This window comes from Carcharodon carcharias, chromosome 16 (assembly GCF_017639515.1).
Source record: "Carcharodon carcharias isolate sCarCar2 chromosome 16, sCarCar2.pri, whole genome shotgun sequence".
Taxonomy (NCBI): Eukaryota; Metazoa; Chordata; class Chondrichthyes; order Lamniformes; family Lamnidae; genus Carcharodon; species Carcharodon carcharias.
In genome coordinates, this window is record NC_054482.1 from 65,690,738 (window position 1) to 65,717,937 (window position 27,200).

Here is a 27,200-nt window from a genome sequence, read left to right on the forward strand (position 1 = left end):
TAGTCACTTGGGCAAATGCGGGTTAATTAAGGAAAGCCAGCATGAATTTGTTAAGGGCAAATCGTGTTTAACTAATTTGCTTCAGATTTTTGGTGAGTTATCAGAGAGGGTTGATGGAAGTTATGCTGTTGATGTGGTGTACATGAACTTCCAAAAGGCATTTGATAAAGTGTCACACAATACACTTGTGAGCAAAGTGAGAGCTCTTGAGATAAAAGGGACAGTAGGAACATGGACACAAAATTGGCTGAGTCACAGGAAACAAAGAATGTAGTGAACGATTGTTTTTTGGACTTGAGTAAGGTTTATAGTGGAGGACCTTAGGATGGGTGTTAGGATCGTCCTCTCCCTGATATATATTAATGACTGAGACCTTGATGTACAGGGCAGAATTTCAAAATGTGAGATGGTAAGAAACTTGGAAGCATTGTGAACCATGAGGATTGTGTAGAACTTCAACCTGTACATAGACAGGTTTGTGGAATGGGCAGACAAGTGACGGATGAAATTTAATGCAGAGAAGTGTGAGGTGATTCATTTTGGTAGGAAGAATGCAGAGAGACAAAATAAAATAAAGGATACAATTTAAAGGAGGTGCAGGAACAGAGGCACTTAGGTGTTTATGTGCATAATTTATTATAGGTGGCAGGACAAGTTCAGAGCGCAGTTAATGAAATAAACAACATCCTGGGCTTTATCAGTAGGGGCACTGAGTGAAAAAGCAAGTAAGTTATGTTAAACCTGTATAAATCACTGGTTCGACCTCAACTGGAGTATTGCGTCCAGGTCTGGGCACTACACTTTAGGAAAGATGTGAAGCCATTGGAGAGGGTGCAGAAAAGATTCACGAGAATGGTTCCAGGGATGAGGAACTTCAGTCAAGTAGATAGATTGGGGACCTTGGGAAAAGAGGAGTTTTGAAAGGAGATTTAATAAAGGTATTCAAAACCATGAGAGGTCTTGACAGAGTAGATAGGGAGAAAATGTTCCCATTGGTAAAAGGATTGAGAACAAAAGGGCACAGTTTTAAGGTATTTGGCAAGAGGATCAATGGTGACATGAGGAAAAGCTTTTTCATGCAGCGAGTGCTTTGGATCTGGAATGCAATGCCTGAAATTGTGGTGGAGGCAGGGAACATTGAGGCTTTCAAAATGGAGTGGTGTAATTATCTCAAAAGGAAAAAAAATACATGACTACAGGGAGAAGGCATGGGAGTGGCATTAGTTGAATTGTTCCTTCAGAGGGCCAGCACAGACATGATAGGCCAAATGGCCTCCTTTTGTGCTGTAACCATTCTATGATTCTACACTAACAGAACACAAAACAATCTTTAGCTATTTCAGTAGTCATCTGGGTTTGTGCACAAGCAGAGTCATCAATGTGCAAAGGTATTTTCCACAGGTCTTCCTAACTAAATACACCTGGTTGATTTTTTAAAAAAATTGAATATGGGGCGGGCAATTTAACAGATGAATTTTGATCCCAGTTTCCTTACAAAGTAGACCATGACATCCCCACCCATCTTGACTCAGTCTAGTCACTGAATTAGTATAAAGCCTAGAATACTCGCTAGCCATTTATATTTAAGCTGGCAGTTCAGTTTTAAAGATTCTCATCCAGAAATTAGCACAAATGTTGAAGAATGGAGTTTGATGTTCTAAGAATGGCATTTTATTAGAAGTAAGAAACTCACAATATTCAAATGGAAGAATTGTGTAATGAATTATTCAAGAGATACAGCTATATATACACCTTCATTCCTTGTAAATAGAAACATTCTGTTAGTTTCTAGGACCATTGTCCTCTGCACCTTTATTAAGACAAGATCTCTCAAACTGCTGTGAATTGCAGTCAGAATTATGTTCAACAAATCTTCCAAGAACACTTCCTTCTATTGAAATTAACAGTAAAGCTTAGGGAGTACCTTGCAAAAAAATCTCTCAGCTGAAAAACAGAACTGGAAACCTAGCAGATATACTATCCAAAATCCTCTGCATGTCTCTCAGCTCATTACACAGACTGGACAACCTACACCAACGTTTTCCACAGGTTGAACTTAATGTTCGGCAATCGGGATCTCAACCATCAGCTGGAAAGCCAGCGAGCGAGGTGGTCAACTCTCAGGGAAAAAATTAAGGGACAATTTGGCATTGGGGACCATATGAGTGAACAAGGGTTGCTGGTGATCCTGTGAGAGTGGGTGTTGGGGAAGTGGGTGCTGCTGAACTTATGAGGGTTGGTGGGAGGTGCTGTTGGCAAACCTGTGAGAGCATGGTGAGGGGGAGTTGGTGAACCTGTCAAATCGGGCAGCCAGGAGCTGTGTAATCGTGCATTTGCATACTGTGCATGTACGAAATTTAAAGGTTTGAAATATGAGAAAAGGAGCAGCCTGGCAACATAACAGGGCAATTGCCTCAATTATGGTATGATCCCATATCTGGGTGGATTGGTCGCCCTGACAGCTAGAGCCCCGCATCACCCTACTTTTGGAAAGGCCCGCCGAATTAAGTGTCAATCAGGCACTTTACTCAGCAGCGATGGGCCTTACCCAGGATCAAGAACCTTGGGCCCTGAGAGCTGCTGGCCAATCAGAGTGTGATGTGTTGTGAAACAGCTGTGCATTGTTGGGCAGTGCTAGCAGGGTGGTGATGGCTGCTGTAAGTAATGCACCTACTCAAGACCCAAGATTGCTGAGGGACCCAGCCCACAGGTGAGTTATGGCGGGAGGAGGTCATGGCGTTGTGTGGGGAGCGGGGCGGAGGGGGGAGGTCAACAGCAAGGGCAAGGTTGTGGCTCTCAACGAGGACCCCCTTTTTTGATGTGGGGTCCCTTGATCAGGCACTGAGTACAACAAGGAACCAATTATTTGCATTAATTTCCCACTTAAGGGCCTCAATTGGTGGCGGGACAGGAAGGCCATCCACAAGCCTTCCTACCCAGACTTAATTGGGGTGGTGATGGGAAGGTGGTGGAGTCCCCACTTGGCACACTCCACCTGTTTAAATGTGCCCTGTCACCCAAACCCACCTCCTGGAGGGCATAACAAGCTTTCCAGATTAATGCACATTGTACAGAAGGCTATATAATGCTAATAACTTTGCTGAAATTATACAATTATACCACAAGCATGGATCTCTAAAGCCTTGAAAAGTCCAAATGTTTAATTTTCTCATTGGTGAATCAAATGTTGATGAGTATCTATTCGCAGGCATAAAGAAAATTAATTTTCCTTTTCTAGAACCCATGTGTGGCCAAAATCAAGATCAAGGACTTTTGATAGTGTTGCTGAGAATCTCACAGACCTGATCTATTATTTCATTTAGGTCTTCATTTTACGACATTACTTAGACTTAAGGGTCAGTTAAGGGCCTCTTCCTCCTGCCACAAGTATTTTACCAACAGTGGGGGATGGAGGCCATCGCTACAAGGGGAGACCCTGGCAGCCACCTTGCTGGCTCGGGTGGGAGTGGCCCTCTTGATTGGATACCCTTTGGCTGACAGAGGTGGCCTACTGTTCCATTTAGGTCTTCGTTAGGTCCTCAGATTGAATAACCTCTACACCCGACCCTACCCTCACCAATGACTGCCTCCTAGTGACTCTACTGGGACTGAAGAACTGCCAGCCCTCCAATTGGTTGGCCACTCGAGTGGGCAGGACATAATTGCCTACTGCACACATAATTGGGTCAGGGCTCCCATAACCAGCTGAGGTGGGGTTGCACCCGACTTTCCAGCCAGTGATGGGCCACTGCCATCCCATAAAATTCTGACCATCCTGACAAGATGCAGAAAAGTTTACAAATACTGTAACATAGTGGCAGTTGTGTGTTTGTATTATGAATGCTTTGATGACAGGAAATGAGGTCAGGGGCCTAGCTTCAACTTGAAGTCAACTTGGTTGTAAAATATTCAATGTAATCCTATATTCTGGGATACCTAACCAAAATCTTACCTGCAATAATGAGGTTCCACACTAATGTTGACACTATGTGGACACAAATTATCTGGCACCATGGCAATAGTGTCCACCTCTTATGTTTGTGGTGAAATGCATCAGCATACAGTTCTCCTGTAGTGTAACTCTGGTAAAGGAATAAGAAGTTACCCAAAGTGAATTCTGCAGAGTTTAGATAATTAAATATGATTATCTGTTTCTCAAGAAATGTGTTTTTTTTCCATAGGTGTGATTGGGGCAGATGTAAAAGGTTCCAACTTGCCTTGTGAGAACAAGCCAATTACATCAAGGTTTGCTCTCATCTGTGGAACATCCTCCTGCCACATGGGGGTAAGCAACTTCACCAATGTTTCAAACTGATAGACAATTCTGGCACAAACTCAACGATGTAATGTTCAAATTTTATGAATTATTCCAATCGCTTGGCCACATCTAACGATTAACAAGGTATAACCACTAAAACAGGATAAGGGTGTTTGTGCAACACTATATCATTCAAATAGTTCAACAACCAGCCTCAAGCAATAGTCAGGTTAACAAATAAATTAATTTATTGTTAAACCAGAGCGATAAAAATGATGTTATTTGGACTAGACTGTGCCATATACTAGAGTGATAAAAGTAGTTTAAATTGGTAATATTGCATAAATTGTTAAAGCCATACTGAAGCAGCAAAAGTCATCATTACCTAGCTAAATTGAGATTGTTCTATGGTGATGATTAGATTCTGTGAGCAGAATCGTCCCAGATTTGCACTAAGTGCAGTAACAAGCGGGAAAAAGTAGTTTTACCTGCCAGCTGCAATGGCGGGTTTTCACGCTGTATCGTCCCATTCATGGCACGTCCCACCTCATTAATAATGTATTCACACGAAACACTCCGGATTGCTGGATCGCTGGCTCGGATTTGCTGGCCACACCGTGACCTTAGTGCTTCATTGCTTTGGGCGCCATATTTAAAGCACACCAAAGCACACGACTACTTCATGTCTACAGACCAGGACTGCTCCAGGCAACAGATGGCCCCGGAAGCAAAGAAGACGGCAGCCCCCAGATTTAGTGATGCCTCCCTGGGGTGCCTGCTGGACGCAGCAGAAGGCTGCCACAATGTCATCTACCCCTGCTCTGGCCGCAGAAGATTCACCAGAGTCACCAATCCAACATCGGAGGCGGTGGCAACAGTGGTCAGTGCCACCAGAGCACAGGGGAAGTCAGCCATCGAGTGCAGGAAGAGGATGAATGGTCTCATCCGTTCCACCAGGGTAAGTCAACCACCTCATCACTCTCAATTCATACACTCACAAACTCATCACACATCCACAGGAATCTCAAATCTCAAGGGACAACACCACTAACTCTTACTCACACCCTCACATCTCCATCAGGCTCATATGCACTGGAACCCGCATCCTCATCCGGTCCATGGCTCTGCTCACCACACAAACATCCTATGCAGTCCCATGCGTCCTGCTCAAATTCTCTCCATCTGTTTTCATGCAGGAAAAGCTGGCTCACAACAGCAGGGAGAGATACCTCACCAAGGCGGAGTGGCTCATATTAGATCCCTCGCTCACTTTGAGGAGTGTGCCATCGTGTTGACTAGTGAGGACGTGGACCGTGCCTGCGGCAACGGTGAGGTCGGGAGCGAACACCCTCATGAGGATCCTGCACCACATCATCCCTCTCTCAAAGCAACTGTGAGTGCTTTCTCTCCTGCTTTTGAGTCTGCTGCCATGCACTAATTATCTCTATTTTGGTTCACAGGGAGCTCTGCCAAGCGACCGACACCCTCAGTCAGCCAGTCCCTCAGCTCCATCCACGTCTTCACCTCCAGCCTAGAGGACACCTCCTGCACTGAAGAGCTGGAAATAAGCAGCTTGGAAGACCCGTCACAGCGCTTACCCAGACCCTCCATCAGTGCAGAGAGGCACACCTCAACGGGACCAAGATCTATAGCAGGTTCGGGTACACACACTGCATGGACATGTGTCCGCAGCAGGAGGAGGCAGGTTCAGCCAAGCTCCCCGGCACTTGGACTGCTGGGAAAGAGGCCTCGAGGTCTGTGAGGCCTGAGTCAGATGACAAGCCTCTGGAGCCGGCAATCCAACCCATCGTGGAGAGTCAGCAGAAGGTGGGGGAACATTACACAGAGCTGTTGGAAGTCCTCAACAGAGTTGCACATAAGCCAGAGGAGTGTGTTCACCTACTCTCTGATGAAGTGCTGCCCATGTGTATGTGTATGGAAGTCTTCATGTTAAGGATGATGGAAACCATGGAGACCCTAGTCAGCAGAATGTGGAGATACGCGCAGACCTGCACTCTACAGCAGTAGCCATAGGTGAGTTCCTGTAGTGGCAATGCGAGAGGGAAACGGTGCACCTCAATGTGCCTCCAGATGCTCCTCCTCGGGGAGTCAGGCTGGTGCCCTTGAACTCCCGAAGGGAGGAACGACAGCTGGACACCCCAGGGTCATCCACTCAGGAACCTCAGAGACTGTCCTTTCCCTCTGAGTACCCTTTGCCTGAGACCGCCTCAACCTCGTCCTCTGTCATCACATAGGGAGCAGCCCACAGGAGGACAGCCAAAGCAAGCCAGGGTCCTCAAGGCCTCAGCTCTCCAACCCGCCGAAGTTGTCAGAGACAACAGGGCCAACCATTGCACAGGCTGTCTCCACCTCTGTTGCAGATGTCAGGGCAGCACCTAGAAGAAGTGGTAGGCCTAGAAAAGTTAAGAGACTCTGATCACAAGTGTTTGCACGGGTGAACGTATTTTGTCATTTTATAGTCTCATAACCTCACAACATTTAAAAAGTATTTGGATGCGCATTTGCGATGCCATGGCATATGAGGCTATGGGCCTAGTGCTGGAAAATGGGATTAGAATAGCTAGGTACTTTTTTGACCAACACAGACTCGATTGGCCGAAGGGCCTTTTTCTGTGCTGTAGACCTCTAAGACTCTAATCTGAACATATATTCATTTTCATTGAATATTGTATAACGGTGTCTTCCAGCTTCATTGACAGGTTTCGCGAGTCCTCCTATTGCATATTCCCATGAGCAGTTCAGCTGCATGCAGCTGGACCTTGAGTGATTCTGAAGGGAGGAGTGGCTGTGTGGCAGGGCCTTTTGGAGCCTTGTGCAAACACTCTCCCACACCCACGGAGCCTTCATCCATCACGCTCATCTTACTGACCCGACCATTTTCAGTGCTGCCTGCTGGGGTTCTCTTTCAGTTGTTCGTTGAGCTGACCTGCATCTCCGCCCACCCACTGATCACACTCCCATGCTGCACCTGAACCCATCCAACACAAGGTTCCGCTCATTTTCAATTTCAACAATGATCATCACAGTCAAGATTTTGATCGGCTCCCCCGTCTTTTCACCTCCTCGAGTCACCCATGTCCTTTCCCCCATCACTGTTGACTCCCCCAGCATCACTTTCCACCTCCCCACTGTCACCTACCAACCTGAACCCTTTTCTTTCCAGGATGTCCAGGTGAATGTACATGTTGCCTACCTTCCTGGGAATCCCACCCCCATCCACTTTGACCTCCCTGACCTCCTCCTTCCCACCCCAAGGTCCATGTCTGCCTCCGAGTGCCCACCAACCACCCTTGCTGTCCCCTCTACCACTACTGATGCACCTCAGCCTCCAACGCTTCCTGCTCCTCTTTCCCCTCTCATACTCATCATTCCCTCGTACCACGCCCAGTCTCAGTTTGCTCCCCAGGAGGCAGCCATTGACCCCGCAAAACTCTTGCATGTTCACCTAGACATTCCCCACCCCTTACTCCCTCCTCCATTCTTCCTCCCTCATCCCTCCTCTGCACATCTTCCTACCCCCACCCGGACACCACCCCCTCCCTGAACTCCTTCCCCCCTCCGAACCCTCTCCCTTACATCTCCCTCCCCTTTATACCTACCTTCCCATTTCCTGCATTCTCTACCATTATACCCTCCTTCCCCCCCCACCGTACTCCCTTCTCCCCCTCCCAACCTCACCCCCCAAGCACCTTTGTTCCCCCCACCCCAACCAACCTCACCCCCGCCCCAACACCTTTGTCCCCCTCCCTCCCAACCCCACCTCCTTCAGCACACCTTCCTCTCCCAGTCAAACCTAGACCTTCTCTCCCACCTGCACCGGTACACCTTCCTCTCCCACTCATAGCTGGACCTTACTGTCCTCGTGCCTTGCCAATCATCTGTAGCTGTCCATGGCCAAGACCACGATGTTCCAAAGCAGACCCGAGACATCAGCGGAGAGCTCCCACTTTCTGTAAGCTGCTTCAAGTGGAGGCATGTTCATGAGAATCCACCCAGCATGCAATGCACGTGTTTCTCCAGGGTCTGGAAGCTGTAGGGGCTCCGGCATCTTCTCTCTTCGGACATCCGCAATCTGAGCAAGGCCCTAAAGGTAAGTTCCGACTTCTGCATGTCACACTTATCCAAACATGTTCTGGGCCGCCATGTTTTGTCACCGGCCTCCAGCATGATTCGCCTTCCGCCACGATGAACACTATTGGATAATCCCGCTGTGCTCTCACAGCATGAAACCGATTTTTGGCCTTCTTGCCATATTGTTATTACCCCCCACCACCCCGTGCCCGCCATGACGCCTGAAGCCAACAGAGCCAGAAAATTCCGTCTTGTAGTTTGGGAATTTTTGAGCACAGGTATATAAAATGATAAATGTCAGTTATGGACTTCCCTTGTGTTCCTTAAACTGGGCTCCCAGAATTGTATTAAATAAATTAGATGTGGTTAAACTCAATCCCTGAGTGGATGCACTTGTCTTCTGTGTTATGGAGGACATTTTTAAACTGAACCCTTCAATTCACAGTTTGCCCATGTTTACCAGGTGGCTGCTCTTGCTGTACACAAGTAGACAACTACTACTGCTGCAGCTGAAAAGAGACAAATAAAACATTGCAAACTAATGGAGCAGGATATTCAAAGTCCACCAAGTTTGGGATCAAAGGCGTATGGAGTCCTAAAATACCAGCATGGATCAATGTGATGGTTTCCTGTTCTCATTCCCGATGTTAGCCTTTTTGGCCAAGGTGGATTTGGGCTTAGCAATACCATCTTCCCCCACTAGACGGGCAGCCAATTAGGCTCATTAAGAGCCTAGTTAAGGGTTGGTAATGGAGGCCAACTGGAATTTTCCAGTTGGCCTCAAGTTTTCCAACGCAACAGGGGCAGTTCAACTGCTTGGAGCTGGGCACCCAATGCCAGGCTGGGGTGCCAGCATTCCAGGCAAGCCTATATTTCCACCCTACCTGCCTGGGCAAGGATACATCCAAAGACCACCCTGTAGAAGATCTACTCCCCTCAGTGGTGGGCTAGCTGTTTCTTTTCGTCTAAATTGACTTTTTTAAAAAGTGACTCTTTTCACCCCTCAAGGGAATGAGTGTCAGGAAGCTATTGGACCACAGAAGGCATCACTGCCTTGATCTCCCATAACAACAACGCCTTGGCCTTGTATAGTGACTTTAATGTCGATGATTTATTTTTTTTGCCTTATTGTTCTCTGTCTCAAGCTTTCTAAATTTGACCTGTTTTTCCTAATCTTTATTCCATTTTCTGTAAATAGTTTAAATTTAATGCATATTTCCTGCTTTAGCTTCTACATGTCTAGTGAAGATTCTTCAACCGTTTTGCTTGAAGAGCCACGCTGCTCCTTGTCCTGTACAGACACCACAGGTGACCTGTGGAGGTTGCTATGTTGGATGAGATGCCAAATATGAACAAGTCTACACCCAAAAGCTCTTAAACTTTTGTGGACAGCTGTGAGTGAAGTAAACAGTTGTTCCTTTGCTGCTTACTGCAAAGTCTGGGCAGTGGTGTATATGCTTATTACACTAGCACTTGTTTATAGACCTTCTATGCGATTTTTCACTAAAAGTTACCGTCAACGAACTATTCAAGAAGTGCAGCACCGCCACAGGTATTGTTAACTGGGCAAGCAACTGTGTATCTCCTTGGTATTTCCTTAACCAATCAAATTAGAACCAGGAAGTATAAGTTAGAATAGTAAATTCAGTGTCAAATCATGTAAAGAAAGCAAAATAAAGAGTGGAAAAGAATGGACAGAGAGAAAGAAGAGATAAAAAGTCAAAGTTAATTTTTTAAAAATCTCCAACAATGATTAAAGCTGAAGGGATGAGACTCCAATAGTGTAATAGTTAATTTTCAATTCTAGCAAGTTTTTTTTGGCAGTAATTAAGATTTATCGTGCAGTTAAAAAGGTCAGTTATATTGAAATGGACAAGCCTTCACTTTCTTGGTGAATTTACAAAGTTTGTCAATACCATGCAAGTACAGGAATTTCACATTGATTAGTGTACTTGAAAGGTGAGTCAGACAATGGGATGATGTTTTTGCAAAGCTAAAGGTACATCATTGCATCTTAAAAAGCAATCTTCAGATTTTCACACGTAACCACACATCTGCAATCTCCTGAATTTGCAATTTGTGCATAAATAATGGTGATTGCCAATAGCCTTTCTACTATCTTGGTGATAGACTGTGGCCCATTTATTCTTAATAAAATCTGATAATTGTCAAATATTAAAAGTTCTTGACTGTAGTACATATATATAGTACATATTTTAACTGAAATTTTTAGTGTTAAACATTCAGGTTTGCAAAACACAGCAATTCAAGGTGGTCATGTTTTGTTTCAAAATGCCCCAAGGGGCATTTTAGTGATAAATGTTTGGAATTAATTTCCTGCAGTGAGAAACCTGCCTGATCAAGCCGATATTCAAACTGCTTTTGATCAGCTTCAGGTGTACATAGCTCCGATGCATCACCAACAATAACACCTTTGTAAGATGATCTACAGTGATGAGCTATTATCTACATGAATTGACTAACTTGCTTTGTTGTGGTAATGCAAATAAAATTCTGCACTAACTGAAAAAACAGGGATTCAAAATATGATAAAGCAATAATTGAGAAGCACTGGTGTTGGAGTATCACTATGACTTGAGTAAATCTTGTGATGTTAGAATTCAGTAAATCTGAAGTGCTGAAGTATTTCTCAATCCTTTTTGTTTAGGATGTGCATGACTTGCTAATACCATGTATGTAATGGATTGATGGGAAACTCAGCTTTTTTATATATGATGACCATATCCAAAGTATCTGACCACAGCAATTAACAGTGATTGCTTTGCGCTACTGCATCTTAACATTTACTTCGCATTTATACTACAGAACTGCTTTCAGTGGAGGTGGTTACAAAATAAAATGTGGCCCTGTGTACAGAATTTATGCTGTTTACACCATGTAAAATGTTCAGAGATCCAGAACAACATCCGAACAACTGTATGCGGTAGTTGGACACTTTTCACAATGAGCAGGGCTAGACCAAAATACCTCATTTTGTGGTCTCACGCAGATCCAAGCTCTGATGGCTCTCCCCCACCCGGGTCCATTTCATTCCTTGGCCATGAAGAGGAGGAAGAGATGTCCGAGGAGGCAGCATCACATCATACTAACCTAGGCAGCATCACATCATACTAACCTACACTCCGTCAACTCAAACACAGACACTTCGGATGGATGTAGTGCGTGTTTAGAGCCGGTGGCACAGGGTGAAAGTCCTGCATCAGAGTGCAGAAGGAAGTGTCAGAGTCAGAGGTGTCTGTGCACAGACCCCTTTGGAGGAGGAAGGAAAGTAATGATGATGCCCCAGTGGGCAGGAACATGGAGACTCAGGAGCACTTTATTTGTTCAATCAGGAGCAGTTTTTTAGACATCTGGCAGAGTTCCCTGAGGCAGTGGAAATTATAGAACTGTGAATGGAGGAGCTCTTCACTGTCATAAGCTCCACATTGTCCTGGGGGGCCAGTCACATGAGCTCTGACCATGAGAGATTGGCCAGTTTTGTGGAGACACATGCAGCAACACTTGGGGTGGATGCAAGGGCACCGTCTCAGCCAGGAAAGGGCGTATGTCTCCCTCAGTAGCCTGGATCAGTTTGATCAGAGTATGAGTACTGACATCCACAGAATATATGAGGAGCTGCATACCCTTAACAGGATGGCCGCACTGTTGGCCCACCTGTTGCTGGATTGGATGACTGCTGTGCACCAGCAACCAGCCTCATCAACCCCACCTGAAGGCTGACCTAGGGCTGTGGCGGTAACTGAGGAGGCCGAGAGCTCCTCAGCACGCTCAACCTCCGCCACCTCCCCAGCCCCACTGCCAGAGCCCTTGTCTGCTCCACATATGCCAGTGACTACAGCTGCCCATACGGATATGCAGCGGCTGCAGTCTGAAGGAGGTTCCCAACGGGTTCCTGCACGATGAGGCTGGCCACCACGCTTCTCATTGCCCTTTAGACAGCGAAGTGAGCAGCCTGCCTCCACCTGCTACAAGGTATCATTTCATGTGCACAGGGCACCATCTTGCTGAGAGCACTAATGGTTTCACATGCGTGTACAATAGGGAGCTCAAAAGGAATGATAAAAATGCGAGTTAGCTTCTTACCAGTAACATTGAGGGTGGCATGCTGAGTTGTATCTCAAAATGGCTTCATCAGGAGCAATGATGTGGCCTGATTGGTAAGGTATATGAGAGCTTCTTCCTTCTTTGTTGCATCACATAAGAGTCCAGAGGTCAAAGGCCCAGCCACTGAGATACCCCTTGTGTCTTTCAGTTTCCATCTAAACGTGACTTTAAGGGAGGCTTAATGATCAGACTTCATGACCAGATGCTGGCCATCTGGGTTCTAGACGTTCATCCGCATTGCAGTGTTGCACTTTGTCCTTGGTGTGGGTAGCACAGCATGGTGGGCCATGCATTATCCAGTTAATATAGTTTGTCTGCTGTCACCACTACAGTGGCTGCATTGTCATTTCTGGTGTTACGGGATGTGGTTTTATGGTTTGCAGAGGTATTTTTAAGCCATGACTTATGCATGTCCAGTTATTAACCCAGAACATTGGCCAGAATGGATGTAACACGAGTTCTTTCAATGAGCTGTGATGACACAGTTGTCTAACCGTCATGCACTAAATGCCATATTTGCATTAATATTTGCATTTTGCAACATAATTGCATTTGCATTAATGATACAACATAAACTCATGTCATTATCTGCGCTGTGGGCATGGCTTGATGATGGTCCATTTGGCAGCATGAATGCCTCATTCATAGTCAATGGCATTCATGTATGGGGACCAGGATGAAAGGGACTTACTACCATATGCGTTTGAAAGATGTTGACAACCATGTTTATAATGGAGAGGGTAGCTGCAGTTTTAATGTGATAGAATCTAACTCACTGATAATGCTTCACTCCCTTGGTTTCAAGGTATAAAGATCTTTCTGTGGATGTATGTTACCAGGGATTCTCTGATGCATTTAGTTATTTTGGAGAAGCTTACGAAAATGTGTTCTGGACAAGGACCCATCTGGCAAGAACCCTCTCTTGCACGGAATCAGCTCTGAATGCATGTCCTTGTATCCCTGCTGTTCTGCCATTGTCAGGCTCATCATTCTCATCTGTATTGAAAAGGCCTGAATGTACATGGACTTCCTCTTAACCCTCCTGTTCCTCATCTTCTTCCTCCTCAGAGGTTGTGGCTCTACCCATGGCCTCATCATCATCAAGTTGCACTCCCCTCCACTGCACAATGTTATGCAGTATGCAGCACTCAACAACTTTTCTTTGAACCCTTGCTGGGGCAAATTGGAGAGCTCCCCTGAGAGATCACGGCATCAGAATATCATTTTTAAAATGCCAATGGCCTGCTCAATGATGTAGCTGGTGGTGACATGGCTGCTATTGTAGGTTTGCTCTGCCTCTGATTGTGGGTGCCTAAAGGGGATCATTAGCCATGTTTGTAGGGGGTAGCCCTTGTCCCCTAGGAGCCATCCCTGGACTTGTGTTGGTGGATGAAACAGATTGGGGAGTTGCAAATTCCTTAGCATGAAACAATTGTGGCAGCTGCCCAGGAATCTTGTGCACACTTGAAGAAACATCTTATTGTGGTCGCAAACTGTCTGCACATTGATGGAGTGAAATGACTTGTGGTTCAAGAAGATATCCGCATGCTGAACTGGGGGCTTTATTGCAACATGAGTGCAGTCAGTGAGGCCCTGCACCTGAGGGAAGCCTGCACTTTGGGTAAAGGCTGTGGCTCTTTGAGTCTGTGACTCAAGATCCATAGGAAACTAATGTACTTCCCCACATGAGAAAGTAGGGCATTAGTCACTTTCTTAATGCATCTGTATGCTACTGACTGGGATATACCAGCCATGTCTCCTGCTGAGTCCTGAAAAGAGCCTGAGGAATAGAAGTTCAGTGTGACAGTTACCTTCACAGCCACTGGCAGAACATAGAGGGCTGACGGATTGTGGCTCCAGCTGCTGCTGCACCATGCAGCAAATGTCTGTCACAACATCATGGCTCAAACTGAGTCTTCTTCAGCATTACTTTTCCACCATGTTGAGCTGTGATATCCTCATTCTGTACATCCTCCCCAGAGAGTAGAACCTTGTTGTCCTCCCTCTCCTCCTCCTTCCCAATGCTCATGCCATGGCCTCTTCGTCATGACCTTTGGCCTTCCCTCTAAGCCCTGGGTGCTCACTTAGACTGGCTTCTACTGCCTTTATGTGAGAGGGTGCCATGCGCATCCTCTAAGCTTCTTGGATGAATTCCTATGTGCGCTTCTAAAGCACTAATTTCTACCTTGCACATAGGTGCAAGATTTAGTGGGGAGCAACGAAAAATAATTGTCCTGGCAGATGTCGTGATCATGGAAAGTTGTGACTGATTGAATGCTACTTATAACTTTACCAGCTAACCAAAACATATTAAACTGTTTAAAGAGGACCTGTTATTTAAAAAATTAAACATAAGATACTGACCAAAGATGGCTACCACCAGTCACCTGATGTATAGTTGTAAGTTGACCATTCCTATATGGATTGCGCTGCATACCTGTCCTGACATGTTGCATGGAATTTCACTGCTGGTGGTGGTGGGGGGGCGGGGGGGTGGGGGGGTGGAGGAGGGGTGCGGGGGGGTGCTGTCAAGGTCCACTTCATATAGAGACTCTTAAAAGGAAGACATTAACAATGCAAAATGTAGCATTTCAATCAACTGTAATTATGTCAAGACAATGGGAACTGCTATCCAGCCAGATATCCAACAGACATTCAAAACCCCCTGTGGAGGATGAAATAACCCCATCTCCTGTTGGTTTCTACTATCTTGAAATGTGTCAAAAGTTTCTGAGATAAAAGATCAAAAATGTGATTACTTTACTTGCTCAACTATGACTGCAAGACATGTTAATTGAATTCAACACAAAAGCAGAATTACCTGGAAAAACTCAGCAGGACTGGCAGCTTCGGCGGAGAAGAAAAGAGTTGACGTTTCAAGTCCTCATGACCCTTCCACAGAACATGAGGACTCGAAACGTCAACTCTTTTCTTCTCCGCCGATGCTGCCAGACCTGCTGAGATTTTCCAGGTAATTCTGTTTTTGTTTTGGATTTCCAGCATCCGCAGTTTTTTGTTTTTATCTATGTTAATCGAATTCCTTCTTGGAACATATAGACAGGAGTTTTGAGAACTTGTTTTATCAAACTAGAAACAGAGAGAAGTCATCTGGAAAATACTGCTGAAGGAATCTCTGTCTCTCTCCCCCTACTCTCCATCTCCCCACCAATGCCCAACTCTCTCTCTCTCTCTCTCTCTTCCTTTCTCTCTCTCTAAAGCCAAGATTGACTCCAGCAGAGTGCAGCTATTTGAACTTCAATTAAAATTCCAGGATTTTAAAGGAAACCAGCTAACTTTAAATGGCTTCAAAGTTCACCAACCTACGCCTCAAGGACAAGCAAAGGACTTAATTGTGTATTCTTTTAATTTTATTTAGACTCTAACTTTCCTTACTACTGAGATGAGTGTGTGTGCCATTGCATCTTTTATTATTTTTTTCTTGGGTTTAGTAACTAATAAACTTATTTCTACTGACTCAAGAAAACCTAATTAGATCCTCTCCTTATTAAGAAGTTAAATTTTCAACATTTACATTGGAAAAGGCATTTACAGGGAAAATAAATTTTAAAAAACCTTTGTTGTGGCCAACCAAGGGTACTGAATAAAGGGGAGCCAGTTCACTCCTCCTCACCTTACACATACCAGTCACCCCTACCATACCACTCCCTTGGATCACAAGAGGACAGTGGGAGTTAAGGAACTGGCACTTCTGGGGCACTCAATGAAAATTTCAATATAACTTCACAGGGGTACCTCACCTCTCCTGGCTGTCCAAAGGAAACACACAAACCAGACGTCCTCTGACCTGGTCTGCTCTGCACACTCCAGGCTTCACACAGCAGTGGTGCAAAAATTTGAAGTGGAGGCAGCTGGTGGTTTGAATGGCCAGCTGCCTCCTTGATTTGCACATGCATGAACTGTGAAAGTGGGTAGTGACAGTTCAATGGCGGGACTTTGACAGTTCATCCATTTCTGGGATTTTCGCCATGATTTTGATGTCATGGCAAAAATCTGAGCCTTAGTCATTTTTTTTTACAAACCATGATAAGTACAGGGCAAACACCCAAGTGCCCATGGTTCTGGCCATCTGATCCTATTGTTATATAGAATCATGCAGCAATCCAGGCAGGGTATAAACAGCAATCAGAAATTTAAGCTTCCCACATTAGTACTGCAAATGTACGTGCAACGGTACTTGATTAGAGTCCCAAGGTGCATTAGCGACTTAAGTTAAGTCATTTGCCTCTCCTCATATTGGAAGATTCAGGCCATTGTATATATGTTGTCCCAGATTGAAACCATGCTCTGCCTCATGAATGCTGCTTACTTTCAGATGCTAGGGAATGCCAATGTAGTGATGTAGTGTTATCACACTATAGTACTATTTGTTGTGACTGTATGCATGACTGAATTGTTGACTCTGAGGTCTCTTGTAATCTAAGTACTGCAAACCACAGCCCCTTCTTTCAGCATACGAAAGTCATATAATTACTTGTGTTATTTTGGTTATCACAGCTTTTTATATGAAACAGATTCAGCATGGGGTGGGGTGGAACAATTACTTCAGTTTTGAGAATATATGTTCAATTCTAACACACCTGCTTTTGTCTCCTCCACTTCTGATTTTCTCCCCTTTGCTTTTCTTTATCCTCTTTTGCTCTGCTTCACTCCCCTCCTTTCTGCTTCACTTATCTGTTTTTATTCTTTCTTGTTCAATTCCAGTTTTCTCTCCTTGTTTACCTCCCTCCCTTTTAAACATGCACAGATACGCAACATATAAGCAAGTGAAAACAGATTCAGGTCAAATATTCTTGCCATAGAACTACAGTCCACTAACACTATGCCAGCAGGCTGTTAAACTTCAAGAGAAAGAAACTGCAATAAGAGTTTCTCTTCAAAACTTTCCTTCCCTTCTTTCCTTCCTTTTGAAACGATCCCCTGTTCTGTAAATCAGCTACAGTTGAAAGGGAATATCTGAGGGATTCGGTATTGCTGTTGTTTTTGCCTAGTGTGGGACTTGAGGTTTAATCCAGTTTGTAATCTTTAGTGCCTAAGGGAAACACTTGGCCTGAAGTTCTGTTTTAAGGTCATTCGGACTCGAAACATTAACCGTGCTCCTATCCGCAGATGCTGCCAGACTTGCTGAGTTTTTCCAGGTATTTTTTTGTTTTGGATTTCCAGCATCCGCAGTTTTTTGCTTTTACCTGGCCTGAAATTTGGTGCCTTCTTGCTGGCTGTTTATCGGTGTTTGTTTAATAGAGACAGAAATGAACAAGGATAGTAGACTACAAGTGAACACAAAAGAGTAAAAATGAACAAGAGAAGTAGAAGGGGGGAGAGAGAGAAGCAGAATGAAGGAGAAAAAGGAAAAGCAAAAGTAAAGAGAAAAAAGCATTTGAATTCAATGCATCTTTTCAAAACTGAAGTCACAGAAGCAAATTCAGATCATTGCATAGAACTTCTCACACGAAATAGCAATAATATTCTGTTATAAAATCTGAAATTATTTTTAAGTGAGCATTTGAATATGTAATCAGTTCAAGCCCCCAGCAACAATCGTAACTTACCACCATTAGCTAACATCTTCTTAAGATGAACTTTTGCAGAGACATGCAAACATGAAGCTGATTTCTCCCCCTCACTGTTTGAGAACCACTGCCACGTAGTGGTACATACCATTAACACATTGAGATATAATGGCTTGAAACATGTATGCCAACCAACAGTATATCATTTTTGATGGGTTTATACAAATTGCTCTATATCTGCTGCCACAATCAAAATGGTGGACATGGATATATAAGGTTATAATCTCTGTGGTATTTGAATGGTTTGTGCAGAAGCACCAACTCGTGTGAAACTTTGGACCCGTTTCAAATTTTTCTTGTTCTAAAGATTGATCCTATCAGTCACTATGAATGCTCAGAATTTTGATAAATTCAGATCGGCTGATTTTTAACTCTCTCAGGCTACTGCTGAATTCATCAAAGTGATGGTATGGGTATAGAATTAGCTCAGTAAGGGGAAGAAGATGATGGTGGTAGATTAATGTTTTACAGACTGGGAGGTGATTTGCAGTGGTGTTTCCCAAAGGTCAGTTTTGAGTCCCTAACTTTTTTTAATATTTATAAATGGCCTAGACATGTGTGTGGGCACAGCATTATAAAGATTTGCAGATGATACAAAACTTGGCAATGTGGCAGATAACAATGCGGATAGTTGTAGACTTCAAGATGACATAGACAGAAAGGTAAAATGGGCAGAAGCATGGCAGCTGGAGTTCAGGGCAGAGAAATGTGACGTGTAGCACTTTGGAAGAACTAATACGTAAAGACAGCATACAAAAAAAATGGCATGATTTTGTGAAGTGTAGATGAACAGAGAGATCATGGTGTCCATATACACAAATCCTTAAAGGTAGCAGGGCAAGTTGTTAAGGTGGGTTAAACATATGGGTTAATTGGGGTTAAAACTAGAGACATAGAATATAAAAGCAAAGAGACCATGCTAGGACTTTAAAAATATGTACATAGATCATTGAAGGTGGCAGGGCATGTTGAGAGAGCAGTTAATAAAGCATATAGTATCTTAGGCTTCATTAATCGGGGCATTAAGTACAAGAGTACGGAGGGCATGTTGACCTCATACAAGGCACTAGTTAGGCCTCATCTGGAGTACTGTATCCAGTTCTGGGTGCCATACTTGAGGAAGGATGTGAAGGCATTGGAAAGAGTACAGAGGAAATTCATAAGAATGATTCCTGGGATGAAGAACTGTAGCTACAAGGATAGATTGGAGAGGTTGGGACTGTTTTCCTTGGAGAAAAGAAGGTTGAGGGGAGACTTGATAGAAGCATTCAAGATCTTGAAGGGTATGGACAGAGTAAATAATGAGAAACTGTTCCCACTCAAGAGAACATCAAGAACTAGAGGGCAGAAATTCAAAATAATTGGCAAAAGGAGTAAATGTGATGTGAGGAATTTTTTTTTCATCCAGAGGATGGTTGGAGCCTGGAACAAACTATCTGAAAGGGTGGTGGAGGCAGGTTCGATTGAGGTATTCAAAAAGGAATTGGATTGCTACCTGAAAAGAGAAAATGTGCAAGGTTACAGGTATAAGGCAGGGGAGTGGGACTAGGTAGAATGCTGTTTCAGAGAGCCAGTGCAAACTCAATTGGCCGAATGGCCTCCTTCTGCACTGTAAAGATACTGTGATACTGTAATATCTGGTTAGGCCTCAGCTGGAGTACTGTGGGCAATTCTTGGCAGCATGCTTCAGAATAGTTAAAAATGCCTTATAAAATGTACCGGGGAGGTTTACCAGGATGTTACCAGAGAGTTAGGTGACCTAATAGAGGTTTGCAAAATGGTGAAAGATTTAAATAGAACAGATAAAGGCTGTTCCCTTTGTTGAGTGGGTCAATGACCAGAGGTCATGGATTCAAAATCATTGGCAAAAAATCTCAGTAGCATCTGTTGTGGGGTGGGGCAAGGGCACTGCAGTCGAGGTGAGTTGGGGGAGGGGGCAAGGGCTGCAATACAGTTGATGGTAGAGCACAGGCACATACAGGGTCGGGTGGGAGGTAAGCGGCCACGCATCAGGGAAACCTTGTAAAAAAGTGACCATTCCTCTGCAGCTGAGACACAGCCACATTGACATGCTTGGGGTCAAGACTCTAGCTTATCGGCCCACTCAAGCAACACAGACAATGAAAATGCCACCACATGTTCCTGAACTTTTCACTCTTCTGGCACAGACTGCAAACTAATCAGCATTTTAGTGGAGTTCAGAACAGTTGGATGACAGCACATAGTGTACAATCTCCTTGCTAAAATTGGCCATGGAGCAGTCACTGTTGGAGACGCTCACAGCCCCTTGCAATGTCATCATTTGGGATTGGACCAGTCTCCCCAATGGTTCAAGCTAACAGTGCAGCCTTGTAGTGCAGTTAGGAGAATGCCTGCACCTGAGCTGAGAGGAGAAGAGAGCGACAGATGTGCCTGGCTGGGCAGAGGGAGCAGAAGCACCCTCAGGAAGAAGGGGCAGCTGGGGCTCCCGCACATGCCGCCAAAGAGCCACAGCAAGCCATTGCTGGTCTGTACCTAGCTATACCCAGGGACTATAGACGCTGCCTTTCATTTCTGCAAATGACCAAGAACCAGTGTTGCCAAAGATCGCGCATGTCTCAGGAACAGGTTGGTCACATCTGCCAGCTACTGCAGGATTTGGTGCCACGGGGACATGGAGGGCATCCATTGCCTGTGGCCATGAAAGTGACTGCGATGCTCAATTTTTAGGCCAGTGGCTCCTTTCAGGGCTCCACAGATGAGGTCTGTGAGATATCGCAAGCCGCCACCCGCCAATGCATCCATGAGGTCACGGATGCCATTTTCGCGAAGACACACAACTTTGTGCATTTCACCTAGGATCAGGAAAACCAGGATGCAAGACTGCTGGGAATTGCCAAGTTCTTAGGTTTCCCACAGGTGCAGCGTGCCATTGACTGCACTTACGTAGTGCTCAGACCTCCGTGGCAACAACGGTCAACCACGTCAACCACAAGGGCTTCCAGTAGTAGCTGAATGTTCAGATGGTGTGCGACCACCACATATGCCTCCTGCAGGTGTGTGCACAGTTCCCAGGGAGTGTCCATGACTCCTAAGTCCTTAGCAGGTCTCAGATCCCTGACATCTTCCAGGGTCCACAAAGGCTGCAGGGATGGCTCCTTGGGGACAAGGGCTACCCACAGAGGACATGGCTGATGACACCCATGTGGTTGCCTCAGACTGCAGCTGAACGAAGGTACAATGAGGATCATGCTGCAACTCACACCTTCAGCAGTTGAAGATGAGCTTCCGGTGCCTGGACTGGCCTGATGGAGCCTTGCATTATAGTCCACGGAAGGTGTTGTGCATCATCCTTGCCTGCTGCGCCTCTTTGCAACCTGGTGCTGCAACAGGGAGGGAAGCTGGCTGAGGAGGAGATGTAGGAGCTGCATGGGCAGAATCTTCTGTTCGGAGAGCGGGGGGTGGGGCCAGCTTCCCGATGCATAAAGTGACGTAGGGTGACATCAGGTGTGCGTCCTGACATCACCTCGCATCATTTAGATTTTCAGGTCAGTGGGCATGCAGCCGACTTGGCCTATTAAGGTCATTAAAAAATTAATTGAAATATTAATGGACCCTGCCCATCCAACCTTAAGGTTGGCGGGCAGGCCGGGAGCCCTGGTGGGCTTCTGAAAAGCATGAAACCTCATCAATGGGCAGGATGAGGTTTCATGAGTGATTAAAAAATCTCAGAACTTTTCAAAATAAAAGTTATGGACATGTCCCAACTCATGTGACAGGGTCACATGAGGGGACATGGCAGCAAAATTTTTCTCTCATCTTTATTTGAAGTTTCAAACCTGAGCCGATCTCCCTGAGGTAGCACTTTGCCTCAAGGAGATCTGTGTGCAAATGCACGAAAGAGCGCACTCCCTGCTCAGGGAATCCACACCCTCCCCAGCCTGCATAGGGAGTGCATAGCACTTCCTGGCGGACGTCACACTGGTGGGCCTTAATTGGCCCGCCCACGTAAAATGGCTGCCACCCCCAACTGGGGGCGCCGATCGGGAACCCGCCTGCCCATGCCCACTCCCACATATCCCACTGCACATCATGCTTTTTCAGAAGCCCAACAGGGGGAAAATGTTGGCCCATGTCTCCTCTGATGAGGAAGATGTCGAAATGTATGAGAGTGAGGAGGTCCTCAAAGGCGACAATGAAGGCAACGAGGCCAGTGCACTGACCAAACAAGGCAGGCATGCTCGGGAGGCCCTCATAGCTGCTAGATCTGTAGAGGATGATGATGACAAGCAGTGAGGAGCACCATAGATCCTCACATTGCATCTGTAGATGTTTAACTCCAGTCTGCCTGATGACAGCACACATATCCTCTGTGATAAGGCTCTGGTCATGCAGTGGAGACCCTAATTGTTGCTCGAGTCCAGGAGGATGATGACGATATGCAATGAGAATACTCCATTGATTTTCTCATAGCCTCTGTGAATGTATGACTCCTGTCTGGACGAGGGCAGCTCACTTATGCTTTATGATCAGGGTCATATCATGGAGGCATAGCCGCGAAACTTTAAATGCACATGATCCTTTGACAGCCTTCAGCACCTAACCTCTTCAGGAGCATAGTGTCACTGGTCACAGATACTGATGAGATGGGGGCCAGCACCCCCATAAAGGTGCTGACAGCACACAGAGAGAATGAGCGATGTGACACCTGCCTGTGACATTCTGACAGCAATGACAAGCACCGTCGAGGTTCAGGCATCAGTAATATGTCCAGTGGGTGTGATGCTGGACCATCACTTTGGTCTGAAGGCTGCACGAAGCACAGGGAAGAGACCCTGGACTGAGACACGTGCCTTTATTTTGTGCATGAACCAAGGTTTCATATCTGAGTGACAGGAACACTGCTCAACAGAATAAGGAGCAATAGGCAGGGAGACATTCGTGGGAGTTTATTTACAATAGTGAACATTATGTACAAATAATTGTCATCCATGGCCAGGCTATGCAACTACCTCTTCTTAACCTTCCTAACTCGGCAGCTACATCTTAGTGCTCCCCACCGGCATCCAAATGGGGGGGGGGGTGGGTGAAGGCAGCTGCTGACTGGTACACCCTGTCTGTGATGACCTCGGCGGACATTCTCTGGAGGGCCGAGACCTGGAGGGCCCAGGCCTACTTTCGGGATCCTGCTGTGGGGCAGTGGCAATGTCCTCGCCTATAGAGCTGTTGGGGGTCACAGGAAGAGGGAATTCAGATGGGCCGGACACTCCCGGAGTCACCTGGGTGGATGGCCCTGGGGTGTCTAGCTGCTGGTCCTCCTCCCTATGGCCTGACAGCCCTTGGCTGACTCCTTAAGGAGAAGGGGAAGCTGGATTGAGCTCGAGCTGCTCCCCTCTCGCTCACACTGTTGGAGGACAACTGTGGCATCAGCAATGGAGTTCAACCCGCTCAGCAGTGCAGGACCATTGACCTGAACCAAAGGCTCCTTGGCGGCTGCCATCCTGCCAGTTTTGACCTCGTTCATTGGCATTCTGGCTGGATGGACTCCTCCTCGTGCCTTGCAATCTGAGAAGTGCAGCCGACATCCCTTCCTGATGTCCCCGAGCTTGCCTTTGCAGCTTCAGCAACTGAAATATGACCAAGCCCAGGGCCTCGTCATCTGACTCAGATTTCTGGTCTCCAGCAGTCTTTACAGTGCCAGAGACCTGGGAAGTCCTTGCCAGCACCTGTTGTGGATGAGACAGTACGATGTGCTCACCAGACTATCAACTATCAACACCCTAGGAGTTACCATTGACCTGAAACTGAATTGGACTTGTCATATCAATACTGTGGCTCCAAGAGCAGGTCAGAGGCTAGGAATCCTATGACAAATACTAGAGAGGGTGCAGAGGAGATTTACCAGGATGTTGCCTGGGCTGGAGAGTTTTAGTTATGAAGAGAGATTGGATAGACTGGGGTTATTTTCCCTGGAGCAGAGGAGATTTAGGGGGGACATGATTGAGGTGTGTAAAATTATGAGGGGCATATATAGGGTAGACAGGAAGTAACTTTTCCCCTTGGCGGAGGGATCAGTAACCAAGGGGATTTAAGGTAAGGGGCAGGAGATTTAGAGGGGATGTGAGGAAGAATTTTTTCACCCAGAGGGTGGTGGGAATCTGGAACTCACTGCCTGAAAGGGTGGTAGGGGCAGAAACCCTCATAACATTTAAGAAGTATTTGGATGTGCACTTGCGATATCATGGCATACAAAGCTATGGGCCTAATGCTGGAAAATGGGATTAGAATAGTTAGGTACTTGTTTGACCGGTGCAGACTCAATGGGCCAAAGGGCCTTTTTCAAGGCACAAGTCAGGAGTGTGGTGGAATACTCCCCACTTGCCTGGATGAGTGCAGCTCCCACAACACTCAAGAAGCTTGACATCATCCAGGACAAAGCAGTCCTCTTGATTGTCACCACATCCACAAAATTCACTCCCTCCATGCACAGTGTATACCAAGTACAAAATGCACTGCAGGAATTCATCAAGGCTCCTTAGACAGCACCTTCCAAACTCATGACCACTGCCATCTAGAAGGACAAGGGCAGCAGGTAGATGGGAATACCACCAACTGGAAGTTCCCCTCCAAGTTACTCACCATCCTGACTTGGAAATATATCACCTTAACTGTCGCTAGGCCAAAATCCTGGAATTTCCTTCCTATCAGCCCTGTGGGTGTGCCTACTCCACATGGACTGCAGCGATTCAAGAAGGCAGCTTACCACCACCTCCTCATGGGCAACTAGGGATGGGCAATAAGTGCTGGCCCAGCCAGTGAAGCCTATATCCCATGATGAATAAAAGGAAAAGATTGTGATCCCGAGGCTGCTCTAAAGCTAGGTCCCACGGAGGTGCATATCTCTGCGCTGGTGGAGGGTGTAGGTGAGTGCTGTGACAGGTGTTTAATGAAGGTGCCTTCAGATTGCTCTTCAGATATTTCTTCGGGCCTAGGTTGGAGGCCCTGGGTCATGGACTCCGTCAGTTGTCTCCCGGATGTGCCTCGAAAGCTAAGAGAGGTAACTAATGCATGGCAGGGAATTTTGGAACAAGAGAAGTGACTCACAGCATGGTTGTCTGATGGATGTTGCACTGCTGGATCCTCACTCGGAGAGCACTGCCAACCTCACCATCAGCACAGGAACGGTCCAGGTCCTAGCCGGCCAGCTGGATGACTATTTTCAAAGTCCTTGAGGTTTTAGGCATTCCTTCACTAGCCTGCGACCTCTCCATCTTGTTTGCCAGCTTGTCCTTGCCTTTCGGGGCCATGTCTTCTGTGCAGCAGTCGTGGACTGGAAGCATTGAGAGGTGTGCACATGGCTGCACTTTAAATATGGCACCCGGTGTGAGGAAGCAGCGAGGTGAAGGCATGGCGGGTTAATAAGAGCCAGCTTGCCATTGAAACAGTGTGTGATTGGGATGATATGGCATGAAAACCCGCCATTGAGACCAGTGGGGAAAAATGTTCTTTTTCCCAACTGCTACCGCACTTAGTGCAAATCAGGGATGCTTCCGCCCTGCAACTGGAAAACAAACCTTCTGGAGAGACTGAAATACTGTTGGAAATTATATAGAAGGACACAAAGAGCCTTCAGAGCTAAGTAGTAGATGTTGTTGAGTCCAGTGGTGCAATACAGACATGCTGAAGAAGGTAGAGGCTAGATCCAGAGGCTAATAAGCAAAGATATAGTTGCTGCAGCTGTTTATGTTATTTGAGATAAATGGTGGATCTTCGCCATCCAAGTCTTTGTAAACAGGATTGAGGAGATTCTACAGACGTGTGCCATTTTTTGTGAAGACCATGCCCGTGGAACTCAGTCTGGTTGTGTGCTGCTAACGGCTGAGGATCAGGTCAGAAGAGGACTGAAATTCTTTGTGAGGAACTCAGAGTTCTGAAGGAAGTTGTCACTGAGATTGATGACATAGATGCTAGATGGACTGACGAGCCAATCCATAAAATCTGCCCTGGTTGTATTTGTCATTTCGTGTGTCATTTATACTTTATAATTGATCACACTAATTGCCTGTTAATTTATCTTTAAGTTATGTTGATTCTGGGTTTTAGAGTATATGAGTTTAGCTAAGGTAGTATTTGAGTGTTTGATTTGTATGACTCTTGTATAGTAAAAATTATTTTGTTTAAACCATGGAACCTTGTAGCTGAATTATTTTATTAAATAAATGGGATTTCAGATTTTTTTTAAAAAGTCATTGGTCTCGACTAAGATCACTAAGATCATAACAAAATTGGCGCTCTTTGCAGGATTTGAATACATAGGCAGATTCGGGTGCTGGGATTTGCTAAAGTTTAGATTTATAAGATTTCACAGTGAATTTTACTGTGCCTATTGGAAAGCAGAATGGATTTGTCAATTGCTGAGACTTTTCTTGAGAGGGAATATTTATTCCTGAATGATTTGCAACAATTAGCAAAGGTTAGGTTAATAGCATTAGCAGCAAAGCAGGGACTAAAAAAGAAGTAATTGATGCAAAAGCAAATCATTTGGAAGTTGGAGAAAAGCCTAACCGAGGTGTAGCACAGCTTGAGTTAGCTAGAATTCAGTTGCAGATGACGTAGCTTGAAATGGAAAAAGATATGAAATAGCTCGAATTAGAAAATTAAATGAAAAATCTCGAACTAGAAAGAGAAAAAAAGAAAAGAGAAATGTGGAAGCTTGAAATTGAATTCCAGAAAGGGAAGTCAGCAAGATAGGAAAGAACAGGTTTTGAGTGCTTCAAAGAGAAAAAGATATCAGGCAATATGAACTGAAGAAAGAAAGGCTTATGTTATATGGTAAAGGAGGAACTAATAGTTCAAGTCCGACTTTAAATTTTGATTTAGTTAGGAATATTCACTAGTGCCAAAATTCACTGAGGACGGAGTTGGGAGATATTTTACCTCTTTGAAAAAGTTGCTACAAAGTTAGTGTGGCCAAAGCCCACATGGACTCTTACTTTGCAAAGTATTTTGATAGGAATAGCATTGGATTTTTATTCAAGTCTTTGGGAAAAGCAATCTTCAGATTTTCAAACTGTAAAAACATCAGTTCTTAATGCCAATGAACTTGTCCTTGGAATATATTAATAAGATTGGTGTTAATTTTAACTAAAGGTGCACAT

The 27,200-nt window shown here is 45.4% G+C and overlaps 1 protein-coding gene across 9 annotated transcripts in view; it reads left to right on the forward strand.

The window, feature by feature from the left end:
* The window catches only part of fggy (FGGY carbohydrate kinase domain containing), a 368,733-nt gene that overhangs the window by 223,166 nt on the left and 118,367 nt on the right, over window positions 1–27,200 (forward strand). For all 9 annotated transcript variants that reach the window (XM_041208766.1, XM_041208769.1, XM_041208768.1 and 6 more), the window contains one exon: window positions 4,182–4,285. In XM_041208766.1, coding sequence (XP_041064700.1) covers window positions 4,182–4,285 — 104 coding nt within the window. The remainder of the gene's footprint in view (window positions 1–4,181; window positions 4,286–27,200) is intronic.